Source organism: Juglans regia, chromosome 12 (genome assembly GCF_001411555.2).
Source record: "Juglans regia cultivar Chandler chromosome 12, Walnut 2.0, whole genome shotgun sequence".
Taxonomy (NCBI): Eukaryota; Viridiplantae; Streptophyta; class Magnoliopsida; order Fagales; family Juglandaceae; genus Juglans; species Juglans regia.
This window is the reverse complement of record NC_049912.1, coordinates 31,445,441-31,469,236: the sequence shown is the minus strand read 5'-3', so window position 1 is coordinate 31,469,236 and position 23,796 is coordinate 31,445,441. Positions and strand designations below refer to the sequence as shown.

Sequence of the window (23,796 nt, the reverse complement as noted above, 5' to 3'; positions counted from 1 at the left end):
TTGTGCCTTGTCCATGTGACAACTACAATTCTATTCGTATGTGAAATACTTATGTGTGTGCTTATTGGAGAGAATTTAGGTTGCAATAATCTGCATTGGAGTGTTTTTATTAAGTTTTTAATTGATAAAATGAGTCTGCCATTGTGTTTTCTGTTTTTGGGACCCCAATGCCCATGTCAGTGACTGTGTTAGGACCACTTAGATACTCGACGCATTTGGAATCTTGAGTATTATACTCTCTTCTTTTTGAACTCCCCCCCCCCCTTCCCTTCCCTTCCCTTCCCTTCTTTTCAATTTTTAGCTTTCCTTTATACGTGTTGAACAACTTTTTCTTCTGACTTTTTTAAGTGACTTCTGACTTGTATATACTGTATCAGTATGTAGACCAATCAGTTACTCACAAAGCTTGTGCTGGTTTGAATGGTATGAAGTTGGGAGGGCAAGTATTAACTGTAATGATTTACCTCCCACTCTTTTATTATGTATTATAATGATTTACCTGGAGATGTATACTGATGAAGAGAAGAACATGTACTAGGAAAATGATGGATATTCTCCGTGCTATGGGATCCCTGAGCATGCAAGGTCACTTCTCAAACAGCCCACACTAGTCCTAAAGCTTAAAAATGTGGTATGACATTTGCTGTTTAATTTATTTTATTCTCTTTTCTTAGGGGCAATTTTGGGGTTAGGGTGAATTAGTTGTACTATATCAAACTAATTATAATTTTGTACTATATCAAACTAATTATATCAAACTAATTATAATTTTTTTTTTCTGTGAATTAGTTCGATCCTGAGGCTTTGTTATCACTGTCCGATCCAGATGTGGAAGAAGTTTTGGAAGATATTCAGTTGGAGTGTGCAAGGTCTCTGAGAGCAGTCCACAAATTATCCCAAAAATAGTTCACAAATAGTCAAAGCATACCACAAATTGCCAAAGCAACCCACTAAATACCTCAAAACAGTGAACAAATTGCTAAAACAGTCTATAAATGATCCAAAACAGATCACAAATACGCAATACACATTATCCAAATCACTCTATACATATGTGTGTGTGTGTGTGCGCCTCTTATCTCATCATGAAAATGCCACAACAGAAATTACCCAAATTAAGCACAAAAAGCATCATGCCGATTCGTGGCAAATTACCCAAATCACAAAAAGCATCATACCATTTCATCCTCAAAAAGAAAAAAAATAGCAAAGTATTTACCCAAATCACACAACGGTAGTGGCAAATTTGTAGTGGCAGGTGCTGTAGAGCCAAGCCGATTCGTGGAAGAAATTGAAGAACCTGTTTTGACGATTCGTGGAATGAAGCCGATTCAACAATTATTTCTCCTTGCAACGCAAAAGAGGAGGTGATTTAATCACTCGAAGAAGATAAAGTGAGAATCGAGGAAGAGGGAGAGAGGAGGCGGCACAGAGAATACACAGAGAAGAGGGAGAGAAGAGCGAGGAAGAGAAACTTACGTTTGTAGAGAACGAAGACGACGGCAACGGCTGGAGAGAAGGGGACGCTTGCGGGCTGAGGAAGAGCGACGTCTCGGCAAGAATGAACCAGAAAGGGGTGGCTTGCGGGTTGAAGAAGATAATGGAGATTATGGCTTGCGGGTTGAAGATGAAAAGGGCGAAGAAAAGAAGAAACGGGCGAAGAAGAGAAGAAGCTTCGGGAGAAAAAGAAAACGAAGAAGATAAGGGGTTTCGGGAGAAAGAAATGAAGAAAAGAAGAAACGGGCGAAGAAGAGAAGAAGCTTCGGGAGAAAAAGAAAACGAAGAAGAAGAAAGTTTCGGGAGAAAGAAATGAAAGAAAGATGAAATGGAGGGTTTTGGGGACGAAGACAGAGAAAAACCGAGCGAAAGAATCAGCGGGAAAGTAGAAAAATGATAAAATAATAAATTGGTCTGTGAATAGGAGCTCGCCAGATATAGAGAGGAGGTAACATATACTGTAGATGAAATGTTAAACTTCATCAATTTAGCTAGGCCAATACAGACGGTTTTTCTCATTTTGACTTCTAATTTAGACTTGCATTGGCAAATGGCTAGCCCATTGCCAATGCTCTAAGCTAGCTGGAATGTAGAGTTGGGTTGTACTTTGATTGGGCTTTTTAAGTTCCGTTTGGAACTTAGACTGAACTGAGATCAACTCCGTTCAGTCTAATTTTAAGCCCAGTCTAACATCTAAACATCCAACTCTCAAATCACTAAACTCATCTCAACTCAAAACCTCTTTATACATGGGATCCACAATCTTTTTCAACTCAACACTTATTTACACATGGGATCCACTACTTTTTTGAACTTTCCATAAATATATCTAAAATAATTTTAACATCCAAACACATCTAAATTCATCTTAGGTAAGTCTTACAAAACTCATTCCACAATATCAACCCACTACTATTCTTAAAGAATTCAACTCATCTCAACATCCAAATGAAGTCACTTGCTATTATTTATTCTCGTTTTTTATTATCAAGTACATCATCAAGTCTTAGTACTTTTTTATGGTTTTGCAAAAATCCAATAATTGGTGAGTCGTTACTAACCGTTTATCACAATTGTTAATTTTATTATTCTAAACCTTATGCTTTAGATAAAATAAACTTAATTATTCTAAATTTTTTTTTATGTGAAAAACATGTTTTTTGAAACTAAAATTGATAATATTTTAGTTATGATTGACTATGTCACAAGAAAGATTGAATGAGTGGCAACATCATTAGTTGAAAATAACATGTCAAGAGTCTCCATAGATGTGTCGCCTTAACTCTTAAAATACGCACAAGAAAAGTAATCATATTATTCATTATAACTTTGGTCTTTGCATAAAGTCAAAAGAGGCAAAGATGACGAGTTTAATATTTAAGAATTAGAAATGTAAATCCATAAATCCTTATTTCATGATGTTAGAAAAAAATGTATAAAATTAAAAATATCCATCGTATTTCTTTTTTTGAATATCCATCGTATTTGAATAGTAGTAATATTAGAATTAGAATCAATGGACAGCACCAAAATAAATTTAAAAGTTTTACTTAGAAATAAAACAATAATCAAGTCATAATAAATTTGAAGTGTCACGCGTCTCTCAGCCAAAATCGTATCTGGACTCGTATTAAATTAATAATGCTATCTGGTTTCTCTACCTGCGCATTGCTCATCCAACTTCGTATTCCATCTTTCTCACAAAATACGTGAATTCGAGCTCTCGTTCAAAGATCTCTACCTACGAAGAGAGAGAGAGAGAGAGCGAGAGAGGGACAGATTTCGGATCTCAGCCAGAAGGTAAAAATGAAAAAAGAATTGTCTTTCGTTTTTGAATTCACTCACTCATTCACTCATTCTGTCTCTGAATTTGGAAATCATTATCATTCCGCTTTGTTTTGGGGCTTTCTAATACTGCATTACTTCCAGTGTGCATTTCCTTAAGTCACAAGATGATGTTGTTTTAAGTAAAAATTAAACTTATTCGAGTACTACTACTGGCATCACTTTCTTTTCGATTTGACCCAAGTTGTACGTTTTCTCACGGGCTCCATACCGACAATGGTTACGGTTTCTCATCACCGATACTGGATCTGATGGCATTGCAGCAACCAGTCATGCTATTCCCAATCTGAAGTTTCCTAGATCTATCCTTGGTTATGGCATAAATTATTGGAGGCTATACAAATTACAACTTAAGAAGCTAGTTAAATGCTTGAGGATTTAGTTTGAGGGGAGATTGTGTCATTTCATCAATAGCAATGTGTTATTCCAGATAGAGGAAATCTGGAGTTATATCGGTTTCAATCTCGTCCCATGCAATCTGGAGTATTCTCCTCAACCTCTTCATCATAACTCTGTATAAACTTGAACGCCAATGCCTAATTGTCTTAGGAAATAGCAACTAACTACTATCTGGAATAGGAGGTATCTGGACTAAGTTTAACCTTTTAGAGGAAATCAGCTAGTAGTAGAGTAGGTGTTTGTCTCCTTGATCATGTCTAAACTCTTTGAACCCCCTAAAACCTGTTCCTTATTGAAGCGAGTATGAGGGGTGTTGAGACACTAATCTAGGTTTGAAAATCAAATGTCGCTACAGGGAAATTGGAATGGCCAATCATTCCCATCGTTGCGTGCCTTGATTAATGGTTGGTCGTGTTAAGAAAACTATGCATGTTGGACATACTTACCTTATTTGTTACCTATTGTGCAAGTTCTTAATTCATTTAGCTTTATATCAATCAGCTTATTGCAGTACCTTGACATGTTTTAGCATCTAACTCCATATATAGAATTGTTTCCTAGGGTACATCAAATGCATGGATGTTTTTTTTCATATCTCCTTAACCTATGAAATAATTCATGAATATTCTTTTCAAATTGTTTGATTCTCTATCTAATATTCAATTCTTTATTTTTGAATCAATGTGTGCGAATTTAATATCTTCACCTTCTGTAAGATATTTTCTTGGTCTAATGTTAACTTTCCTTGGATAACTTGCTTATTTTATTCAACTTGAGCATTGTTAAGTGATTTACCCTCTCTCCCTTCCTCTTACCCCTTCTGTGTCTGTTCTCTCCTTTGTGTGTATGCTTGTGTTGTGGGACTGAGTTCACCAATAGTTGACGTACTTATTGGGCTCGGTTCTTTAGAACTACAAATCACGTGGCATGTAAATTATCAGGAACCTGGACATCCTGGGACGTTTTTTCTTTCTATGGCTATTTGAAGTTATGTTTATATTTGGAGTCAACTTATAAAGTGTCCACAGTCTCAGATGTTGGATTAATACATAATATTTTCTTCTTATTTAGGTTCCTCTGCTTGTGCAGGAAGCTAATTGAATGGAGGGTGGAATAGATGCTGATGCACCTTTAGATTATGCTGAAATTCGGATTTTGGCTGATGAATACAGGTTATGATTCTTCAAAAGATTATCTGAGGTGTTTATTAGGGATAGAGCTGAAAAAGTGTTATCTGATCGGTCCTTGCAGTTTCTGCCCGTGGCATGATGCCTTAATAATACTACAGAAGCTTGTTTGATCCATAGTCAACTGGGAGTTAAATCAACAAGATCAAATATCATCATTACCTTTTAAGTTATAGTTGTCCTGTGATATTAACTCCCTTGTGATTTTCTTTGTGTCTGGGAATAATGTGTTGCAAACTGCTTTGGCATCATGGTTCCTCGAACACTAAAAATAATTTGTGTTATATTGGAATATTGCTTAGCCTTTCTTTGTACTCAATGGTGATGAAACTTCTGGATAAGATACAATTGAAAAGTCATTCAAGATGTATGATTTGAGTCAAACCTATGTTGGAAATCACTCTTTTGTGTTGTCTCTCCAGAATCTCCATGAATAATTGTCTAGGTTATTTTGTTTTTCCAACATAATTTAGACACAAACAATCTTCAAATAAAATTGAAGTGAGAGGAAATGGATGTATTGGTATCACTAGGTAGCTCAGTCATTTGTTAAATTGTTATGTTTCTATCAGGGCAATTCTCTGGATACTTGTAGAAGCATATCCTCCTTTGACTATGTATTGTTATTATTGCTATTTATTACTGTGGTTGTGTTAGTGATGAATAAACTTCTTTAACATGGTGTTAGGGATGGTGGTGGACATGTTAGTTACGAGGCATTTGTTTACCGCAACAACAAAGTAGAAAAACTGGCAACTGGGCTTCTTGAAGAACTGTTTCCGCACCTACCCGTACTAAATGACATCTATGCTAAAGGATATGATGGTAGTTTCAAACTCCAACTACCGAGAAAACTCAATGGTGCCACATGGTTCACAAAATCAATTTTAAACAGGTTCTCATTATTTAGATGTTTCTTAGGTTTTTTTTTTTTTTGGGACATTTTTCTCTTGTATGCTACCAGTATGCTAATTATTAAAAATCACTTCTCGCTTTTGATTTAGTTCCCACATCGATTTCTCTTAATACTACATCTCATTGGTTCTGTCTTCTCAGTTTCCTACGTATCATTGGTTCACCAGATTTGAGAGATGTGATCAACACTGTTGAAGACGAGATGATTCAATTGGAGGAAGCCAAAAAATTTCATATCTCTTTATATGGCGAGGTCTATTTTTTGTCCCTAATAAACTGGTTTTGAAATGTGTATGTTGTTCATAAGGAAATGTTTTCTTTTCCCAGGATCATCACAATCAACTAACAAGTCTGGAAGCAGGTAATTTTTTAACCAAGTGTTATCATCTTTTTTTATATATAAGTAAGATTATCATTCAAGGAAATCTAGTATATTAAACACATCATTGTGTTATTCTCACATGTTTCGTATTGTTATGAACTCTTTCCACTATTGAAATCACCTCAGTGGCTGTTGATCAAACAAAGGAGGCCACTCTACAGGTGAGTAGGGATTCTGAAAGAAACTTTCTGGTAGATGAACCATCCCTGGTAGGTGACCCTTGAGGGGTATGAAGATGCTATATGTTTTTCTTATCCAATTTAGTTGCAAAACCTATAGTTGAGGCTTCTATATTATCATTTAAGAGTTTTGAGGGACAAAAGGAGGATGTAGAGAATGTTCTTCATTGGTCTTAACCTTTTTTTTTCTGGAGTCTTTATTGTTATGCTAGTTGAGGAAGGTCTATGCCTTAATCTTTTATATAAACTAAAATTTCCACACGAATGTTGCAATATGGGTTTCTTGTTGGCCTTCTGGTGTATTTCCCACCGTATTAACTTATCAAAAAAAAAATGTCTTTCCCACCGTATTACTCGAACACTTTATATGCTATCATTCATTTGAGAATCAAGTTCTTTCCTCTCTAACTCCCTCCCCCAAAAGGCCCACAACCAAACCAAAAAGGGAAAAAAGAATCTGGAAAAAGTAAAAGATGGTAAATATAGAGGGCCAATGGTATTCCATTGAGGGCTGGAAGTGCTGGGTGATAACAGTGAATTTTGGTTGTTGAACCTTTGGATATAAGACCAAGAAAGTATAACCTTATGGATATGTGCCAGGCTCCTTGGTCTTGGTTTGAGGGCATCAGGCCAAGTGTTGTGCTTTTGGCTTATGTTGGGTCTAGATGTTAGAGAGAGTAATGGGGTAGTGTTGTTTGCATTCGGTAATGATGCTATTTAATGAACTAGCTAAACATTTCTGCTAATTCCTGTTGGGTTGGATGCCAACACATGGGATGTCTAAAAACGCTTTAGAAGAAAAAAAACCTGGTAAATGAAGAAGTATTTAGACTGTCATATAGATATATATCATTAAAGGTTATATTGAAAGTTGTACCATTTCGGATGGTGCCGAGAAGTGGCTGCGGAGGGTGGCTAGATCCCAATTGTGCAACCTACTTAGCACCGGGGGGTGGGAGGATGAGGTGGATCTTCCACTTGGTGGTATACTTTGCTCAGGATGTGGGCTGCATAGAGGGTTGATATTCCCATCTATGTGAGGTCGGGATTTCCTCCAGCATGAGGTGTGTTGCCTGCATAGGAGGGGGGGGTGGGATCCCTCTCTTTACGTGTTCCTGCCTGGCTACTTGTTTTTTTTTTTTTTGAGTAATGCTATTCTTTATCCTTGATTTTATCATCACTAATGTGGCACATTTAAGTGGCTTCATTGGCTAGTCACTTACATGAAAGTCTTCCATTTTTGTTTCTGTTATAGGGTATAGATGTTATTTCTAATGCATTTTTTCATTAAAAAGCTATTAGAGGTCTTTTGAAATCAAAATTTAAAAAATTGGGGTTTGATTACTCACTTTCTTTGTGCTACGCGTACTTACAATCTTACATACAAGACTCATTTTATTAGTTTTCTTTTGAATTTCAAATTTCATAATTTTTAGCATATCAATAAGTGGCACATGAAGAATTAAGTTTTTTATAAGTTTTTCTTAAGTATAGTTAGCATTTGTCTATGTCTTTTAGGTTCGAACTTGTGACCATTTTAAAATTGTAAAAACCAACAATTTGGTTCTTCATGCTTTTAATTGAGATTTGAAAGATCCTGCAATAGAGAGCACCAAATTGTTTTTTTTATAAGTAAAAGTAAAATTTTATTGATAGTAAAAGGAATAGCCCAACTACATAGGGAGAGCACCAAATGTTAATCTCAAAATATGAAATAAGAAGAATCATGTTCAACATGTTATTCCCCCTCCCCCCATAATTATGTGTACTATATTTTTGTGAGCACAGTATCTGAGTTTGCCTCCCTTCCAAATAATCTGAATTAACTATGATAACTTTTTTGTTTTGGGGGTGGGGTATATGGTTCTGTTTACTACCCACATCATTATTTGGTTGATATCTCAATTGTTATTGTCTTTTAGAAGTGACTCTAGTCAATGATGTTTGTAGCCCTTAAAATGGTAAGCGAGTTACGGTGGTGAATTATGCTTACAAACACTTGATAATTGGCTTTATGATGGGAAATTTTATTTTTTCCCAGTGATTGGCTTGTGAATTAATCTTGCAATATAGTTTTTTTTATAAGTAACAGATTATATTAATAAGAATAGGCATAACCCAAGTACGTAGGGGGTATAGAAGAGTTTACACCTAGTTAGGAGGAAAAAATAGAAACAAGAAAATCATGAAAATCTAGGCCATTGAAATCTACAGCGTACGTCCAAAGGAATAAAGTCCTAGCAAAGAACAATCTAATCTCCTCCAATGAGTGCTCCTTATCTTCAAAAGTCCGATCATTTTGTTCCTTCCATAGAATACATATAGGTAGGGCTGAGCGCCGACAATATCAGAGTCGGAATGCCCTATTTATGACTCCAACCACTGTAGACTCCGCTCCAACTCCAACTCAGCCTTGTTGGAGCGGAGTCCGATTTTGTAAATTACAGCATGCTGGTTTCACCAAAATCCCCAAATCACAAAATCACATACCGCAAATCACAAAACGGAAAGTGGTTGAACTTTGGTGTCTTATGGCAGTGATTCACAAAGAATCAAGGGACAATGTGGGTTGTTCGGCTCAGAGGAAAAGTGAGAGAGGGAGGCAAAGGAGCTTTCGGCGACATACGGTTCCACAGCATGGAGGATGGCAGCAGCAGAGCCCTAACCAAGAGAGGGACAAAAAAGAGAACGAAAGAGAGAGAGATCTGAAAGAGGGAGAGTCAAACCAAGAGGGATGAAAGGCGGTATTCGACCGGCAAGGCATGGGGGTGGTCAGTTGCATACTCGTGGTGCGGCCTCATTACTACCATTCATGGTGGCTAGCGGCCTAGAGAGAAGAGAAACAAAGATGGGGGAGAGAAGCGTTCGGGGCTGGTGGGGGGTGAAAAGAAAAGGAAAAAGAGAGGAAAGAGAGAGGGGATGGGAATTAGGGTTTAGGGTTTAGGCCACTGATCCTAGCCTTACATGTGGTTCTCACTTTAATCCAAGGGTGGAAATAAAACATGGAGAAATAAGAGAGAAAATAGAAAGGAAAAGGGAAATACATTGAATAGAAAATCCAGCATTGTTTTCTTGATCCCAAAAATAATATTTTTCATCTAAATAAATGAAGCGTTTTAATAATTATTTCTAAGAGAAATAAATCCATCTAAATAAATAAATAGAGTTTTTAACATAAAATAAAATGATGAATATTAAATAATATTCTTAAAGAAATATTTGGACTTTTAAAAAATACTTAGAAGATTTTAAAATACTTAGCTCATTTAAAAATGAGAATTCGAGATTTAAAATGAGCTTATAAAATCTGGAGGGGATGATAGATTACTTTGGAACCAGCTTGGCAATAAGATATTCACGGTTAGATCTTTGTACAAGGTCTTGGCATCTCATTCTTCTACTGATTTTTTTCCTTGGAAAATTATTTGGAGATGCAGAGTGCCTCTCAAGGTGGCCTTCTTTGGTTGGTTGGCTTCTCATGGGAAAATTCTTACTATCGACTAGTTGAGAAAGCGAGGTATCATTGTAATGGATTGGTGTTTCTTGTGCAAAAGGGGTGCTGAATCGGCGGATCACCTTCTTCTCCATTGTGATGTGTCGAAAGCTTTGTGGGATGAGGTTTTTGCTAAGCTTGGCATTGATTGGGTGATGCCTAAGCGAATGGTGAATCTCTTAGCTTGTTGGAGAGGGATTCAAGGCAATCGTCAAATAGCGGTCGTTTGGAAGATGATACCTCTTTTTCTTATGTGGTGTATTTGGAATGAGAGAAATGGGTGCTGTTTTGACAATGGAGAATTCTTGGTGGGAGGGATTAAAGACTTCTTTTATCATACTTTGTTGCTTTAGGCTTCGATTATTGTAATAGATGGGGCTAGTCTAAACGACTTTTTTGCTGTTTTTCAGCTTTAGTTTGTAATTAGGTGTTTTTCTCTTGTATACTTCTTGTGTACTTGGGCTATGCCTAATTATGTGGTTTAATAAAAATCTTACTTATAAAAAAAAAATATACTAATATATATGATCAATATATAGATAAATATATATTTTTATAACATATGTATAATATCGGAGTCGGATTCAAAGTCGAAGGCCAAAGTCAGAGTTGGAGTTGGTCCAACGAAACCTCTGACTCTAACTAGAAAATGAAAAAAAAATCCGACTCCTACTTAGTTTTGTCGGAGTCGGATTTTCGGATTTTTGCTATGCCCTACATATAGGAACCATCTTCCACACAGCAGTGATTTGTGAATGCCGCCTAGATTCTTCCAACTGGCCGAAAGCTTGACCACAGTACCAAGTATAACCCAAGCTAACTCCAATCTTCTGAAAACATCATCCCATAACGACTTGGCGACCTCACAATGTTGCAGTATAATGAATAGTGACTTATCAAAAAAATATAATGAATAGTGTCAAATGTGAAAATATTTTCTTTAGTGATATCGCCATTTACTTTTCTCCTGGATCCTGGATATGTAATCAAGGCCATCTCTAGCTAAGTGGAATTAATTTTGAGGCGTCTGTAAGTGCTATGAGTGTTTAATATTTTTTCCAATAATAAGCTGGATTTTTTACTTTTATATCTATTAATTATTGTAGCTTTCCACTTTTAACAGATTGCTGCAACTCAATTGATGTCGCACCATCATCCAAAGTAATTGTTTTTCCTTAAAACTTCTGTTAATACATTTTCAGTTTTTATATCTAATCCATCTGCAATCGTTCTTTGACACGGGCAACTAATTCAACCTGTTGCATATGAACAGCCTGAAGTTGAGATCACATCATCAGATGTTTCGAAGTATGGTGAATGTTGTTTGAGCTAACAGGTTTGTTTTTATTTTGTTATTTATTTTCATCACTACTAAGATATTGAAAATTATACTACCAGAAATGAACTGTTGCGAGCAATGGATTTAAGGCTTACAGCATTAAGAAGGGAGTTATCTGCATCTTTAAACAAGGCTGCCGGTGCCAACTGCTCCTGTAAAGAAATCACTGATTTAGTGCAATTTTCTCAACATTTTGGAGCGGTTTCTTTAAAGTAAGTTGGTTACCAAAATAAAAGGGGGCTTTGGTCTTCTAACTTACTCCTTACTCCAAGAATTTTGTAGAGCAACAATGTGTTTCTCCATATTTTTCTGGTGACATACTTAAGTTACCTGAATAATTAAAGGTAAGTTTTATGACTCTGAGATCCCATCTTGTAACAATCCTTTGCAGGAATTCTTTGTCCAAAGTTTTAGGACTGAGTCAAGACAGCCAGAATGCTGATCCTCTAGATGATGACAAGGTTTCATCAATATACTGTCCAAGGAATGACAATATAGAAAAGACACATGATAATATTTGGCTATCAAAACCAGTATATTCATCCATTCCTGTAAAATATGGCGTTTCACCTGCAAAAGTTGCCCAGGTTGAGCGGGAGAACTCGACAGAAAGTGAGGAGTTTTCAAACTCAAGTGATGGGGACCAAACATCTGCAGGAAGAAGTCGGACGCTTATAAGATCTCCAGCCCCCAGACGGTCAGCATCACCAATGCGAAGGATTCAAATCGGGAGAACTAGATCAAGGAGGGCTGCTGCCTTGACAATTAAGAGCCTCAATTATTTTCCTACTAAAGAAAGGTTGTTGTCTCATAAAGTAGCTGCAAACGATGGCGAAGATGAAGGATTTGTCGAACCTAGTAAAAAACCTGAGATAAATGTCCAGAGGATGAGTGTTCAAGATGCAATAAATCTTTTTGAAAGAAAACAGAGGGATGATACTGCAGATTTTCAGATACGGAGGTCATTAACAAATATTCCTATCTGTGCAAATAAATCTATATTGAGAAGATGGAGTGCAGGTATAGGTGAAGCTTCCTCCCAGTGTCAGCTACATATTGGTTCTGAAGACTCTGTTCCAGAGACTCCCAATGATGGAGAAGATAGTAAAATTTCAGTTTCTTCAGTAGGAGTGACAATGGAATCTGAATTTATATCCAAAGGTCAGAACCTTGGTGAGACAGATGAAGTTGATGTTGGGTCCAACGAGGAAGAACAGGTATATGATTCGAGATGTATTCTAGCAGACACACATGACTTCCCAGCAGATTCTAAAGAAACCCAAGGAGAGGAAACTATTAGAAAATTAACATCCTCGAATGCCTGGAGTCAGCAAAAGGAGGTGGAGTTGAACCAGATGATGATGATGAAAATAATGGAAAGCAGGCCTGTCAGACACAGTAAACCTCAAACTAGCAGAAATAACAAATTTTTTCCTGAGCGGAGAGGTGGGTTTTATGACCACTATAAGGAGAGGAGGGATGAAAAACTTCGAGGAGAGAATGCTAGAAAGCGAGCAGAGAAAGCAGCACAATTTAGAGCAATGCAGCAAAGTCTTAATGAGAGAAAAGCTGAAATGGCCTCCACAAATGGGAATGATGTTGGTAAAAGAGTTGATATGCATAATCCCAAAAGATCACAAAAAGGTCCATCTGAACCTGTCAGTGCGAAAAAGGAAATTACAAAGCCAACTGTTACAAAGAAAATTTCCTCTAAAACTTCACTGCTGCCTGCTACACGCAAATCGTGGCCATCAACACCATCGCCGAGAATCACAGGGACATCACCAGGTAAAACTCCTGGTGGCATGTCTTCATCTGGCACCACACCAACACGTCAGAAACGCCATCCGGCAACATCACTTCCTCAACCAAGCCCCAAAGTGGAAAAATCCCAGCAGCAACAGAGAAATGTAAAGGAGACACAGAGGGGTCATGACAAAAGCGTGAACACTGTGAATGGAAAAAAGTATGAACGAGGGGCAAGCTCTGGAAAAGTAAATAAAACAAAAGTTATGGAAGCTTCTGGAGATTGTTCTAGTGTAGTTCCCACAAAGCCTAGATTCTATGACAAAGTGACCAAGAAAAGCAGTGTAGTTCCACTGGATTCAAAACCTTTTCTTCGCAAGGGTTCACGAAATGTTCCTGGTATCAGTCCTGTTAACAAGAAAAAGAATTCTCCTCAGTCTAATGAATCCTTGACAAACTGCAGAAACTTGATGAAAGCTGAAGAAAGTGAGGTAATTGTACATGCTTCTGACCTGGTCGGTCAGCATCAAGGGGAAGATGATGTATCACTGGGTCTTCACGAAGGAGCTATACAACCAGAAACTCAGATAAAAAGCCACTGGCAATGTGGTGAGACTGAGAACTTTGAACAAGTTGCTGCTCATGGTCATGATAATGTCTTCAACAATCAGGCGGAGTCCTCATTGAAACTCCAAGTCGGAGAAGAATCAATAATTTCCCCCACTGCCTGGGTGGAAATAAAAGAGCATCAAGAATCGGCCATTCCATGTGATGTCAACACATGTCAACTTGCATCTCCAGCCAATGTTGCACCCGCTGAATGGTCAAGTCTACGTGTTCGCCATTCTCTGTCCCAGATGATGCAAGAAGAAAGTAGTGAACCTGAAAGTATTGAGTGGGGTAATGCTGGAAATCCTCCTGTCATGTTCTGCCAAAAAGATGCACCGAAAGGGTTGAAAAGACTCTTGAAGTTTGCTCGGAAGACCAAGGGGGATTCAAATACTACTGGTTGTTCTAGCCCATCTTTCTTTTCTGAAGGAGAGGATGATGTTGAGGAGTCTAAATCCTTTAGTAAGAGAAATGCTGACAAATTTCTCAGAAAGGCTGCTCTTCAAGCAAAGAACTTTGCACAGCAAAAGACTTCATTATCTGAAATTCATGAAAAAGATTTGGATGCTTGTGGACTTCTCCCTGGTATATTTTTCTCTTTCCTTGCTTTTTTCCTGAAGGTTTTTTTGTCTGTGATCCTTGCTGACCCAAAACTTGTACAATAGCTTCTCTTAGCTTGACATCTCGATCTGAGTGTTATGTTGTTTGTCATGGTTATTCTGCACCCAGCTCAATCAAACTCGAGCAAACTTAATGATCACTTTTGTTCTCACAAGTTGCAAGTGAGTTGTGAATCAGCTGCGGCCCCCAGAACTAAAGGTTAGCATTCATCTATGATGTAGAGTAATGCACTCCTCTGCTAACTCCTGTATCTTTGGTTTACTACAGGTTCTTTCCATTTCTCACTCGTGATTCATCATTTTCTGAATCTGATTGTTATTGATCCAATACGCTTGACTATCTTTATGTTTCAGCTACGAGGTCGTTCTTCTCTCTTTCAGCATTTAGGGGCACTAAACTGCACGAGACTAAGCACCCGTAATGTTAAGTATTATATAGTATACTCGTTATTATTTGCCTCCTGTCTCGGGCAATATCAGACAAAATTGTCTCGTAGTAGAATGATGACACCCCTACTACTCTGCTGTACTTCATATTGTTTTGCATTTTGAGATCAAGGAGCCACACCTATGCTTTGGCAGGTTGTGTTGGTGACAGAAGTCTCTGTAACTTAAGTATCACGGTGTTTGATTTGCTTCCCGCTGAACATCTGATTGGTCCTGCAAAACTTCGGATGTCAAACATTATTCAATTCAAGTTGTTCTAGTCCTTGCAAATTTGACCCAATATTTCCTTGGTGGATGCGTACCACATCCAATTTAAATAACCAAGTTTTTTGTAAAATTTGATGCGACAAACCTAGAGCTCTAGTTTTGCAACTGCCTCGTCTACGCCGTTCTGTGAGACTTTTGATGTACGCAAGGAGACATGTCGAAGCAAGCCCTGCTAGGAGGGACGAAGCTAGAAATTTAATTCAAGGGACCTCAAGGCACATGTAAAAATTTGTATAAAAAATATGACATAACTCCATGTAATATATTTATATATATATATATAAAATACATGATTGAGTAAATCTGGGTAATTAAAAATAAAGATACTACTCTATTGTAAGATTTGGGAGAAAAATCTAATAATTAAGAATAGTTAGAATACTAACATCTGACCATCGTTGATCAAGTATTTACAGGAACCGATTGTTTCTGAATTGTGAACCCTCACATATTTATATATGGAGAGTATTGGGTAGGAATTTTCAGCCTATCTTTTACGTTAATAAAATGTGATTGATGGAAAATCGTAGGCCTTTATATATAGATAGGCCAAGACTCTTATCCACTGTTTATTAAGTGTTGCTTACTTCCATCAAGGAATGTAACTGTTGGATTTAATAATTAGTATCTTTATTTTTAATTATCCAGAGTTTTTAATATAAATATAAAAGTATTAAAATAAATATATATAATATATTTGAAAGGGTGTGGCACATAAGCCACCTTTTTAAGTCTCCCACAAGGAGACGTGTTCTTTCAGCTTATACTCCCATGAGATTAAATATGTGAAAAATCAAATCATTCCCAGAGAAAATAAGAAAAACCTTATTTCGAATCTCAAGTGAATTCATCTAGATATTAGATTTTCAATATAAAGTGAATTTACCTAAATTTTACATAGAAAAGCGGACAATTTATAAAGGAAACACGAAGTTTGTATTTTTGTTTTACCTTCAAGTTCTTCAGAGTGCTAGAAAGCTCGCGCTTGGCCATTTTACCTTTTGGGTTTTAACGACAAAAGCATGTGCTTTAGGAAAGATGACATCTTAATTTTCTCTTTGAATACCTCAACTTAAGGAAAGATGGCTGAGAGGAAGCGGGACTGTAAGTGACCAAAGACCTTTCGTACAAGAAGGGCGAAGTTGATGGCAAGGAATCGGATGAAATGCGGTCACACCATCACTAAGTTGAGAAGCTACGTGGCAACCAACTATTGGAGAGCTGTTATTTGTAGGTTAATTGGTCCTAAAGTTTTTCATTTATAAATTATTTTACTATTATTCACAAAATTAATCTCTAGACTAGCACTTGACATCACGCGAAAATGAAAAAATCTTTACATCGGCCTACTGTTGGATGCAGCCGCAACATACCTAACGTGTGGATTAGATTCACTACTCCCTTGCCCTAACACCTCAAACGAGCCTCACTCTTGCACCCCTCCCGCTTGTTTTTTGCCCTAACCTCACCCCCTCCATTTCAGTCCCTCACCCCTCCCCCTCCATCTCAGGAACCACACCCCTCCCTCTGTCTTTGCCCTAATCCCTCTCCCTCCAGTGTTGCCACTCTATTTCCTGAAACAAAGTTCTCTGGTATGAAACTCACTTTCTCTCCATTTCTTTCTGTTTTCTTCTCCTAAATCGCCATTATCACTCTGTTTGAGAGAAGAAAATTTTTTTCTCCGTTTCATGGTGCGATTCTATCCCTTTCTCCCGCTTTCTCTTCCTTTCTCTCCATTTTTTCTCTTTCCTCGAGCGTTGTCTCTCCATTTCATTCCAGGAATTTTTTTTGGTCCATTTCCTGATTACCTATCTTCCCTTTCTGCAATTTTCTCTCTTCTTGAGGTTGGTTTTTCAATCGCTTAACAATTAATCTCATGTGGTAGCTAGGTAAAAATTCATTTTCTTGTTAATCTTGTAGTTGGTTTTCACTTCGAGAAATGATACTTGCAGTCGTGAGTGTGCAAGTATCTGAGAAAATTGTCCTTTCAATAGTGAAACAAGGTTGCCAAATTGTCGCTTATGATTAATCACTCAGATGGGTAATACATGATGAAGTTTTAATTTCATGCATGCGAGCTCTATTCTCTTCATCTCAGCTTCTAGTTTAGCCTTTTGCTGACTTTCCCATGCCTGGATTTTGATTTCCTCAAGCTTATATCTAAGAAAATTTAGAAAATTTAACATACTCTTGTCATATTAGCACTCATCGTACAAAAAAAATATATATACATGGCCTTAAACTTCAAAAGAATTGCGATTTGGTATTAAAAAAAGCCAAGAAGTATGTGGGTTGTGGAAGACTCTTTACTAGGAAACCATTTATTCAGTTCTATTTTATCACTACTCTTTTTAGTCATTAACTATATAATCAAGCAACATAAAAATTCCATCAAACTCTTCCCCTACTACGTGGAAGAAGTGAGGGAGTGCATGTCTGCATACTATCAATACTTACAAGTTTGATATCATTCTCCCCTTATATCTAACACTATCTATCTGTAAATTGGCAGATCTACTATTATATCTAAATTTAAAATCACCAAATAGGTCTAGCAACGAACCACCCAATCAATGGGGACAGATCAGACCTACATGATCAATCTTTATTTTGATAACTGGCTAAATTCTGTGAAAATATCCTAATTATTGAGCTTCTCACCAACCTAGGTCATTGATAACTTTCTCCATATAAAAATTGGTGAGCTGTTTAAATGCTACATAAAGTATCATCAACCCAATTGCTATGCCAGAAGGATGAATATGCAGTGTATGCAACAAGATTTTAGTGCAGGAATGTGGATCTACCTTACATATGCAGAGAAAAAACCATTCATAGAAGTGAGCCTGTGTGGCATTTGTCAAAAGCAAGAAAAATCTAAAAGAAAATTAGCATGTTGATAAGTTTCTTATTTCTGAGCCCATCATTCAGTATAAGCACAATGAAGGGCTTTCTATACCTGTCATATCTTCTGTTGAGCTTTTTGTGCAAGTTAAATCCCTATGACCAACTTCCTTCAAGTCCTCACTTATAGGGTATGGATCTGTTAATGCGACCCATGTCACCATTTTCCTTTTGCAATGACTCTTTCTGCTGGCAAGAAGTCTGGTTTAAGACTGCCTCACTTGACAACTTCAATGATGGAACTTCTAAGCTAGAACATGTAACTGGAGGGTATATATCAAAATTAATATAAAAGTAAAGATATAGGTGTTTGTTTGTCGCAAAAAAATCTATCTGTAAGTAATAATTAACAAAAATGGAATCAAGTTAAGAGAAATTGGTTACAACATCGACACAATAAAATGGGCCAACTTACAGCAAGTGTTTGCACACAAAACCCCTAGCCTACAATCTACACAGGCAACACCAAATGCATCTCCACAATATATAAGGTTGAACCATCTCCAACACAATATACAAGTCGAAAAGTGATTGGTTACATATAAGGTGGAACGATCTCCATGACTTCAGCATATCTTCACCAACTTGTTTCACAACACATCTCCATGACTTTGCAAAATCTCCATGGAGTTACACAGCATCAATATGATCCCAGGATGTCACCCAATGTCGATTCATCATCAAAGATTTTCCTACAAGTCTAGATCCCAAGACAACCAAACAAATATTAGAAAGGATGCTGGAGGGTCGTTTCAACTCGCCTTAGAATAATGAAGAATCAATCCATGGTCCAGTTCTTCTATGTAATGATCAACTCCAACAAAACTTAATAGCTAAAATCATATGTGGAAAGGATCATAAGAATAAAGCCATACTTTGTGCAAAAATAATTAAACCAAAACAAGATTTCTCTTAACAAACTATTCACAAGATCATATTAGGCGCCAAGTGAAGAGAGGGGAGTTGAAGCTTAGATCTCAGAAACAAAAGAAATAGAAACAGCAGTCACAATCAATTAATTGATTAAGTATAAGGACATCTAGTACCCCGATTTAATGGCAAAAGTTGTCTACACTATATTTTCTTGAAGTTCATAGTAACATTTATTATGAAACACAGTGGCCATTGGGGGTTTTTTTTTTCCGGGGGGATGCCATTTGCTACTGCACTCTCATGTCCTATAAACTGTCCAAACCATGTCCTATATACTGTCCAGACCAACAGAGCAACTGAGCTGCTAGAACAACCCCCATTGGACTTCACAATGTGACGAAGGTATCCCAATGCAACACATTTTTTTGAATATGAAAATGCACCAATCAGTTCTAGATGAAATAAAAGTTCACTGTAGGAATGTCTTTCTTAACTATTTCAATATAAGGCCACTAGGGCCTCCCAAAAGATTCTTACAAACAATCAATCATATAGATTGCTAATATCATTCTACTCGGAAACTTGGTTTCTTCAAGGAGGGTAAAGTGAAGTACCCTAACTGGTTTCCACTTTTGTGTCTTGAATTTAGGATGAGAAGAAGGATAACTCCAATATCGATTAATATTCCTACCAATAACTCAAAGGCAAAAAAATAAAAAAAAGTGGGGCGGGATGGGAAAAAATCTTAGCTGGTAAAAAAAACTCCAAATTGCTTGAGAATGAGAATGAGAAGTTGAATTTACAGTTGTCCCATGAATCTTTTTACCATTCGGGACTCTTAATCTTCTACTACCAAGACTCTCTCTCCTAAATATTTTCTCTCCATACACATGCACACTTTTCTTCTCATTTTGCTTCCTGTATTGTTTTTGCATCACCAATGTTGCGTTGATTGAGTTATTCTGAAGTGGTGATGGTCATGATGGGACGTTTTATAGAAGTAGTTATTGAATCAAAGTGCTTTATCTTAGCAAAATGTGGAGGTGGTGGTTTGAGAGTCACTGAGCGTAGCTGGAAAACAGAGAACTCGGTGATGCTGGGGTATTCTTCAATTTATTGGCTTGGGAAGGTGTTAGAGGAGAGCCTAAGCAGGGGAAAAAGGAGGTATATTCAGCAACACGCGATGGTTTTAGTAGTATCATTGCTCAACGATGTGCAAATAGGAGAGGGAAATATGTTGAAATTTCAGAGTATAATCAGGGGGGAGAAGGAATATTTTATGTATTCTAGAAGGTGAGAATGGATGGGGTTGGAGGAAGATGAGGGAGGCATTGTTAGAGCAAAGGAAAGAGGATACTAAAGTCGGTGGTGTGCCTAGTGGAGGTCATCTGAGCGATAGAAGAGGGGGACTGAAGCACCATGCGCGGTCGTATAAGGAGGTCCTCTCTTCGTCACTTCCGAGAATTGTGAAGGAGAAGGTGGCTGGTGCAAAGGTCTCTGACAGAGGAAAGGGTCTTTGGCGTGGTGGTACGTCGAGCCATACTCTTGGCAGGGCCTCTGTGGCATGTCAGGATACATGGGAAGTGCAACGGAAATTGCTGGAAATGCAGGGGCAGTTGCGTGCCTTGTAGAGAGATATGGCTGCAATTGTTGCCTTTGTCGGTTCTTTTAAGAAAAATGAAGTAGCTGTTAATTCTAAAGGCTGTGAAATGGGAAGTGGGCCGAGCAAAGTTCATAAAGGGGCCCAACAGAAAAACAAAAGGGGAAAGGGCTGGAATATCTGGCGTCGGCCCAAGTATCAAGACCTGTCTGGTGGGGCTGGGTCGTCCCAATCCAGGGCCCAGAGAAGTGGGCCTCAACCCAGGGCCCAAGACAGTGGGTCTCAACCCAGGGCCCAGAGCAGTGGGTCTCAACCCAGGGCCCAAGCCAGTGGGTCGCAGCCTAGGGCCCAAAGCTGCGGGTCTAAGCCCAGGACCCATAATAACGGGTCTGGACCCAAACCTAAGGAGCTCGAGAACCCGAGCCCCAGCCCGATACCCTCTACCGAGCTGTTCAGTCTCGGATTCGTGCCGGACAGCTTACCGACGGTGAGGGGTCAGGCTGCGGGGACACAAACAACGCCGATGGAGGCAGTGGGGGTCGCCGGTGAGGTTTCACCGGAGTTCTGCGCGCAAGAGGCCCTGGTAGGCTTCGAAACTCGAGTTTCTTCATCTATGGAGAATCATAGTTCGCCGAGAAGTGGTGCTGGGGTGTTTCTGGCCCAGGCGACAGTGTCTGGGAAACCAGATGAGGAGTTCGAGTTGGCTGAGGTTGAGGATGACTCGGATGATTTTATGCATTCCGTGGAAGACGAACTGTTCATCCCAGAGGCCTGTGGGTTGGAGGAGTTTTCGGTAGGGAGTGAGTTTCAGAATTTTCAGAACAATAAGATGGGCAATCCTATCCCATTAAGTTACTATTTTCCAAATCAAGCATCAGATTGGGTTATTCATAAAGCAAAAGAAATTCAACATGTTGTGGGAATTGGGTGTGATGGATATGAGGAGCAGTTTATAGCCTTGTTAACTGCTATGGAAACTGGACACCACCAAAAAAAGCGGGGGAACACAAAGAAAAGTCGGGAATTAAAAAGATTGATGTGGTCGATGAACTCAGAAGCTAGTTCCAGCAGGAATAAGGCAAAAGGGAATGGGCTGAATGTTTCCCAATGAAGCCCAAGATTGTATCTTGGAATGTCCGAAATCTAAACAAGGTAGAGAAGCGTCTTCGGATTAGACGTCTACTCCGTGAGTAGAAGGCGGACATTGTATGTTTACAGGAGACGAAGTTGAAGATGATTAGTAGGAGGACTATTCGGAGTTTATGGAGCAATATTTACGTAGACTGGGTATATTTGGCCTCTTCAGGGGTTTCGGGAGGAGTTGTGGTAATGTGGGATAGACGGGTGGTAGTGAAAGTGGAGGAGTACATAGGGAGATATATGGTTGCATGTTCTTTTAAGTGTGTGTCAGATGATTTTTTATGGGCATTTGCAAGTGTGTATGGGCCTAACTTAGACGTTGAAAGAAGTGTATTGTGGGATGAGCTTGCAGGGGTACAGAGTTGGTGGGAGCTCCCTTGGTGTATTGGGGGGGATTTCAATGTGGTTCGTTTCCAGAGTGAAAGTCTTGGTAGCAGAAGATTGAGGCCAGCAAGCCTGGAGTTCTCAGAGTGTATCTTTGATTTGAACTTGATAGATCTTCTACTAGCAGGGGGTCCAGCCACATGTCACATGGTCAAATAATCAGACTTGGTCCCGCTTGGATCGCTTTTTAATTTCACCTGAGTTTGAATGTCATTTTCCGGACGTATGGCAAAAGCGTTTGGCACGTATAACATCGGACCATTGGCCTATTATGCTGGATTGTAGAGGTATTCAGAACGGTAGAAGGTATTTTAAGTTCGAAAACATGTGGTTGAAGTCAGAAGGTTTTGTGGAAAGGGTTAAACAATGGTGGACTTCATATCATTTTGAAGGTACACCCAGTTTTACTTTTGCTAACAAACTGAAAGCCTTAAAAAGGGACTTAAAGGAGTGGAATAAACAATCTTTTGGTAATGTGGATGAGAACAAAAATACAAAGTGGATGGAAATTCAAGAGCTAGAAAGACTGCAAGAAGGGAGGCCACTTAATGAGGAGGAACAAACTCAGAAAACTTTATTGGTGGCTGATCTTGAGAGGATAATCCTACAGAAAGAAATCTCATGGCGCCAAAAATCAAGAGCTCTTTGGTTGAAGGAAGGGGACCGGAGTACGAAGTTCTTCCATAGAATGGCAAACTCACATAGAAGAAATAACAACATTGAAGTGCTGAGAATTGAGGGTGCCGAGAGTAGAGAAGGAGAAGTTATTCAAGATCACGTGGTCGTTTTCTTTGAAAAGCTTCTTACTGAGCAGGTGGGTTGGAGGCCTACTTCAGATGGATTGGCTTTTGATACTATTGATTCTGGGGATGTTACCAGGTTGGAGAGGACTTTTGAAGAGGAAGAGGTTATTGAAGTGGTAAAAAAGATGGCAAAAGATAAGGCTCCCGGACCGGATGGTTTCTCTATGGGTTTTTTCCAGGAGTGCTGGGAGGTGATTAAAGAGGATCTTTTGAAGGTATTTCAAGAGTTCTTCACAATAGGAAAATTTGAGAAAAGTCTCAACACTACTTTTCTTGCATTGATCCCTAAAAAGGTTGGGGCCATTGAGATCACAGATTTTTGGCCTATTAGTTTAGTGAATGGTGTTTATAAGATCATTGCAAAAGTACTTGCTAATCGATTAAGTGGGCTATTGGGGAAGATTGTTACTAAACCGCAGAATGCTTTTGTTAAGGGTAGACAAATCCTTGATGTGGCTTTAATAGCCAATGAATGCTTCGACAGCAGAGTGACGACTGGCAACTCAGGGATTATGTGCAAATTAAATATGGAAAAGGCGTATGATCATGTTAATTGGGATTTCCTTCTTTATTTACTGGGTAGGTGTGGGTTTGGAGAGAGGTGGAGGTCTTGGATTAGATGGTGTATATCTACGGTACATTTCTCGGTGTTGATTAATGGCAGTCCAGAGGGTTTCTTCCCAAGCTCTCATGGTTTGAGACAAGGGGATCCGTTATCTCCTTTACTTTTTGTTATTGTTATGGAGGCACTAAGTAGAATGATTTCAGCCACAGTGACTAATGGTTTCATCAGTGGTTTCCAGATTGGATCGCCAAATAGGGGTAATACAACTATTTCTCATTTGCTGTTTGCAGATGATACGCTCATCATGTGCGTGATCAAGCCCAGTTGAGGACTGTGAAGGCACTGCTGCTATGTTTTGAAGTAGTGTTTGGTTTAAAAGTAAATTATGATAAATCCGAGTTGGTACCAATTGGGAAAGTTCAGGATATAAGGGTGCTGGCTGGCATACTGGGTTGTAAGATAGCGTATCTTCCTATGACTTATTTGGGATTGCTGCTGAGTATAGCATCGAGGGCACGCACAATTTGGGATACAGTGATTGAAAAAGTAGAGAGGAGACTAGCAGGGTGAAAGAGAATGTATTTGACTAAAGGGGGCCGAAT

At 38.4% G+C, this 23,796-nt stretch overlaps 1 protein-coding gene across 3 annotated transcripts; it reads left to right on the top strand.

Moving 5' to 3' along the window:
* Positions 1-3,110: 3,110 nt before the first annotated feature.
* LOC109020614 lies at positions 3,111-14,938 on the top strand. 3 transcript variants are annotated; one of them, XM_019003114.2, is made up of 11 exons: positions 3,111-3,297; positions 4,831-4,913; positions 5,617-5,823; positions 5,985-6,096; positions 6,171-6,204; positions 11,021-11,058; positions 11,171-11,205; positions 11,296-11,448; positions 11,628-14,176; positions 14,321-14,410; positions 14,566-14,938. In XM_019003114.2, the coding sequence occupies exons 2-11, from the start codon at positions 4,843-4,845 to the stop codon at positions 14,631-14,633; spliced, it is 3,357 nt and encodes a 1,118-aa protein (XP_018858659.2). In that variant the 5' UTR covers positions 3,111-3,297; positions 4,831-4,842; the 3' UTR covers positions 14,634-14,938. The 3 variants fall into 3 exon arrangements, with proteins under 3 accessions (XP_018858659.2, XP_018858661.2, XP_018858660.2); XM_019003116.2 differs by having other exon boundaries at positions 4,813-4,913; XM_019003115.2 differs by lacking the exon at positions 3,111-3,297 and adding an exon at positions 3,624-3,825.
* Positions 14,939-23,796: the final 8,858 nt, after the last annotated feature.

Excerpts from the sequence above, each read along its gene's own strand:
- LOC109020614 (XM_019003114.2), top strand. The coding sequence starts at position 4,843 with ATGGAGGGTGGAATAGATGCTGATGCACCTTTAGATTATGCTGAAATT. Across the intron at positions 5,824-5,984 it reads ACAAAATCAATTTTAAACAG|TTTCCTACGTATCATTGGTT; the intron begins GTTCTCATTATT and ends CTGTCTTCTCAG. Across the intron at positions 6,205-11,020 it reads ACTAACAAGTCTGGAAGCAG|ATTGCTGCAACTCAATTGAT; the intron begins GTAATTTTTTAA and ends CACTTTTAACAG.